Source organism: Eucalyptus grandis, chromosome 2 (genome assembly GCF_016545825.1).
Source record: "Eucalyptus grandis isolate ANBG69807.140 chromosome 2, ASM1654582v1, whole genome shotgun sequence".
Taxonomy (NCBI): domain Eukaryota; kingdom Viridiplantae; phylum Streptophyta; class Magnoliopsida; order Myrtales; family Myrtaceae; genus Eucalyptus; species Eucalyptus grandis.
The window spans coordinates 11,259,547-11,265,117 of NC_052613.1; the positions used below are offsets into that span (position 1 = coordinate 11,259,547).

Here is a 5,571-nt window from a genome sequence, read left to right on the forward strand (position 1 = left end):
CCAACTTGATATTTTGTTGCTAGAATCTGAGTACAGATTGCTGACCAGCACATGATTCGAGTGAAACTGATTAATGCACTTCAGGTTGATGGATCACCACAGCTTTTTTCATGATCTCTTTTTCTGCTGCACTTCTACGTGGGGGTCACCTGCTTCGGTGGTGTCCCCAGGCACGTTTGGCAATCGGAAACAAGACGCCAAATCACATCTCCATCGCACACCCTGTAAACCACCACATCGTCTAAAGCCGGGACCACACGCTCCCCTCAAAATTTCAAAAGAACCCGTAAACGATCTATGAAAAAATCTTATCTTTATGCAGCATGACATGACAATTAAAATTCATGCTCTCAGGTTCACGAGATCTTGCGCTGTGACATGATGATCTTGAATTCCGTGAATTAAATTAGGCCACAAGCATTCATCTAGCATCGCTTTCTCGGTCGGGCTGGCTTCGTCTCTTTTTCTTTGTAAAAAAGAAAAAGAGAGAGAAAAATTGCAATTAACAAATAGAAATTCCTTCCACGCTCGAAGAACTAGAGGCTCTACAGTTTCTTTTCTTAATCAAAACTGGAGACGGACGTGGCGCTGGTCTGCACCAGCAAAGAGATCACTGTTCTTCATTTGCTCCTATCTCTTCAGCCCTGGCCTAGATGAATGCCTCTTTGATCTGGGGCAACCAGTATTTCTTCCTGAACCCGGCTTTTCCCATAAAGAAACTAATTCAAAACACAGACTCGTGATCAATCTCCCCCAAGTCCTCCAGTTGTGGGTACTCGTTCAAGTCCGGGGTGCGGCATGGCCTCGACTTGGCCGGCGCCGCCGCCTGGACAGCATCGACCTGGGCCCCGACCTCAGCTGCACGCCTGCGGATGGAGGCGGCTGAGACCTCACCCAGCGAGTCCTGGCCCTCGTGCAAGATGAGGTCGGGGAAGTTGAGGCGGGCAGAGGGGCCACGGAGGTAGAACACAGCGGTGTCGTAGGCGCGGGCGGCAGCCACGGCGGTGGCGTAGGAGCCGAGCCAGATACGGGAGCGCTTGTTGGGCTCCCTGATCTCAGCCACCCACTTACCCCACTTCCTCATCCGGATACCCCTGTACGGCTTCTGGTGCGGTCTTCTCCTGATTCGCTGCTTCTCTGTCGTCTCATCGTAGCGTTCGCTTTCCATAGTAAGCTCTTAGTTCTTGAGAGAGAGAGAGAGGGGATAGGGGGAGTGAAGATTGGTTTTCTACGGAGAGGTTAAGGAGGAAGATCAAGTGCTGGAGGGTATAAATAGAGAGAGAGAGAGGCTGATGAATTTGGCAAGAAGATAGGCACGCCTAGTTGCCGTCTTCTACAGCACAAGCGCGAAGCCGCCTTTTCTTAATCTTCAAAACTCGGCCGACATGAGTCTCTCTCTCTCTCTCTCGCGTATAGGAAAGGGGAAATTTCTCACGTCGGTGAAGAGAGGGGACTGTTATATTCAGTTGATCGGGGACAGTCATGTCGGTTTTTTATGACAAAGTCGACAGTTTGTACCGTCACGTGGTGTTTTTTGGGTGGACTTTATGCACGTGCCCGCAAAGGAGAGAGGGGGGAAGGTGGGGAGAAGACGGGGCGAAATTCATGCTTGTCAAAGGGAACAAGTCGACGTTTTTGAAGAGAAGTGTTTTGCACGACATTACCGGGGGGTGTTGTGTGTGGGGGGTGGGTGAGGCCCGAAATTTCTAGTTAAAATTTGAAGTATATTGCACTCTGAAAATTGACCCTATAATATGAACTAGCGAAAAAAAAAAAAATTTGTGACAAGTATGCTATCTCACATACACCGCTCTTCCGGTTTCAAAATAGGAAATGCCTATTAGATACCAAATTCCTTAATTTGTCCTTTGAACAGTACTCAATTGAACAAAAATTCTAAGTTTAGTAATTTGTGTAAAGATATCTAGTCAAAGATGATATCTTTATCTAGTGAACTAATACCAAAGATTTTGGTAGTGGTGAAGCAATGGAGAAAGAACTGTATGGTGATGGGCTTGCTCTGAACTCTTGTAACGGCCCTGTTTGATTCAGCATTCCCAAGGGGCTTAAGAAAAAATTTAGGTATTTGGTTCAGCATTTGGAGGTGTCATTGGCCAAATCCTAGCATTTGAAATGCTAAAAGCCCAAAGCAGGTAGGGATCTACTTTAGACTTTCAGTATTTCGAAAATGCAAGTCCACATCTACTATTCATCCGTTGACTTCTTCTTTTTCTTTTTTTAAATTGATTATCTTCCCCACACCCCCAACCGCCGTTGATCGGCAACGGAGTTTCGTCGGATTTTATTTTTATTTTTATTTTAAAAAAAAATAATAAAAACCCTTTGCAAATGTTGGGTTCACCTTTTTTTTTTTATTGTCATTTTTATCTTTTGACAATCAATAGCCCAACTTTTTATCAATACACTAGAATGATCATTAATTAACAAAGATGATTAATACTACAATAATTAAAAAAAATATTCAAAGTTGAAAACAAACCTAAAAGAACCCTAGGCCAAAAGTTGAGCTTTGCATCTAATTTATAATCAAATTCTTTTCATATAATTTTTAAATAAATTTACTAATATATATCTTTTACATTACTCTCAACATGAAAATGTAAAAGGTTATATAGTCATTGTTTTTTTTTTTTTTTTTGCAATTTTAAAAATACTAAAACTAAAAAACTTAATTTGGTCACACTAAAAGGCTTTTCAAATATATGTTTACCAAACAGTCTTGCATTTCCTTAAAGCACATTTCAGTTATAATTTACCAAACAGTCTAGTATTGCAGAAAACCCTTTTACCTCAAAGGTATTTGCATTCTCCCAATGGTATTTCCCCAAAGCCGAACCAAACGGGCCCAACAAAGGTATCTCCAAAAGGGGAGTTAAGGTACTGGATATATATCTTCATATCAAGAACAGAAGCACTGGCCCTAGTGTCAATGAGGGCAATGACAAAAATAAGCTTATTATATTTGGATGGATATATTTTAATAGGGAAATATGAGAGAATAGAAGGAGAATATGCACAAAGATCTTAAATTTTTGGAGGTTCAAAATTTCCTAAAGAGAAGAAGATTCCTTCTTCAGATTCTTTAGACGAACTTTCAATGTCACTAGTTTGTGACCAACTTTGGATGACACACATAGCATGTTTGGTGGGTTCATCTTTAAGGAGAATACTGATTCAACATCATCATCCTAGAGTGACACTCTAGTTTTCTCTTCTATTTTTTGAATCAAATGAGAATTTCTTTCTCTAGCCTTTGGATAGTTCTTCGCAGAATGTCCTTTCTTGTTGCAAACATAGCAACTATTAAATTTTCTATGTTCTCTAGAAGAATCTAGTCTAGAGCATCTTCTTTGCAAAAATTGCCATTTATGCCTACTCCTTGTATGTCCTAAGAAAAATCTTTTGAAGTGTCTTCGCTGCTTGCATTGATCACTGCAAGAAGGATCATCACAGAAATTTTTCTTTGAACATCTAACTATAAACTTAGGTTTTTGGTAAGCCCAGTGAAGTTCTCCGTTACTTTTAACATAACTCCTAAAAGCTTTTTTTATGAATGCAAAGATCATCAAAAGCAAGATATATCTCCTACTAGAGTTTCTAAGAAGAACATTGGTAATTGTCGGCTCTTTACTCTAAAGAGATTGTTTCACAACTTGTCCAATTCTTTTGGAATAGAGGACAAGAATATCTACTCAAAATTTAGAAAAGCTCCAAGAGCACTGAATAATGGGATAAGTTCACTAGAAGTCCTAAAACTAATCACAATAGTATAATTGAGTCCTAAAACTTGCAAAAAAGTGTAATCAAGTTCTAAAACTTATCAAATAGATGCAATTAAGTCTTAAAATTAATACCATCAGTTTATCAACGAAAAATGCTGATGTGACATTTTTAAATTAATTTCCCTCTCCTAGTTGTCATTCTTTATTGTTTTCTTTTGTGAATCTTATTTAAATCATATTTAAAAACTAAAAATAAAAAAGGCTAACATTTTATTTAAAAAAATTGAAAAAAAAAAAAAAGAGAGAGAGAGAAAAGAGAAAGGTAGTGTAGGGCCACATCAATAAGTGCTGCCACCACTACCACTCATTGCTAGCCTTAGGCAAGGGTGGCCAACCCTCGCCAGCTCCAAGCAAGGCCTTGCCAGCCTTAGGCAAAGGCAGGTGACTTGCGCCACCCCAAGCAAGGGTACCCACCTAGATTTGGGCAACACCTACTGTCACTTGGAGCCGATGAGGCCTCGCCAGCCCCAAGCAAAGGCCAATGACACTCATTAGGCCCAGGCGAGCACCGTCGTAACCCAAATTGAGACGCCCAAGCACGAACCTGAGCTAACTATGGTCGCTAACCCTCGCTTGGGGCCAACAACGCCTTGCCTAAGACTGGCGAGAGCCAATCACCCTCGCTCGAGCCAACAGAGGTTATTAGCCCCTTCGGCGATGGGTGGTAATGGCGGCAGTGACACCTATCAGCGTGGTCCTACCCTACCCTTCTCTTCTCTCTTTTTTTCTTTCTATTTTGTTTTTTTAATAAAATTTTCACTATTTCAATTTTTTAATTTGATTTAAATAATATTTTAAAAAGAAAACAATAAAAAATGCCAGCTAGGAGAGAGAAATTTATTTAAAATTGCCATGTCAGCATTTTCCATTAAATAAATTGATGATGTTAACTTTAAGACTTCATTGCACCTATTTCACAAGTTTTAAGATTTGATTGCATTTTTTGCAAGTTTTAGGACTTAATTGTACTTTCATAGCAAATTTTAGAACCCCTAGTGAACTTATCCCTAAAATAATTTAAGCTCAATAAGATCTTCTAGTTTACCAATAAAGAATTGGTGAGTAATCTGAATCCCATGATGAAAATTTGTTTAAAGTAGGTATGTCATTTGATCCTCATCAAAGATAGTTCTCGACCAATCTTTTAGGCCTCTAGTAAATTTGCTCACAAACTCGGTCAATATATCATACCAACTTTTGACAATAAGTGCTTTGGCATTAAACCAAGCATGAAATTTACATAATCTTTTTGGCCGTTTAGAGTATGAAATATCATTGAGTGTGAAGCATTATTGTAAGGTTGAAGATCTATGATCTAGGTTTGAGTCATGAAGATTTACAACTTCTAGCCCATATGAATTTGATTTCATTTCAGCCTTAAGGGGGTTGGCCATAAAGATAGTAGGCTCATGAGAAACTTGTGTTTCTGGCTTAGAGATTAAAGTATTTTCAAGGGAAAATGAATCTAATTGTGAAGTTGATTCAGAATGAAAGAGTTATTTTGTTTGGTGGAGTTGAATGCGACAATGGCCAGTATCTTTTGTTGACTCTAGTCTCACAATAAAGCATCAAGTACATTTAAGACCATATAGGTAAAGGGAGACTCCTGGAAAGGTTCAAGATCTGGTTTCTTTTCTAGTCTTCCCGACATTTTCACAGCAAAAGCAATGTTAGGTCAAGTGCAAACTTGAGCATATATCAAGCTTTCGATAGCTGAAGCATATGAAATGGTTCATTTGTTTCCTTTCTAGATCATTCTTAGGGCACT

General features: G+C 39.4%; 1 protein-coding gene across 1 annotated transcript; it reads right to left on the minus strand.

Moving 5' to 3' along the window:
- Positions 1–281: 281 nt before the first annotated feature.
- On the minus strand, positions 282–1,392 carry LOC104449310 (ethylene-responsive transcription factor RAP2-1). Its single transcript, XM_010063427.3, has one exon. It carries the CDS (start codon positions 1,166–1,168, stop codon positions 725–727), a length of 444 nt encoding a protein of 147 aa, XP_010061729.1. The 5' UTR covers positions 1,169–1,392; the 3' UTR covers positions 282–724.
- Between the last annotated feature and the right edge of the window lie 4,179 nt (positions 1,393–5,571).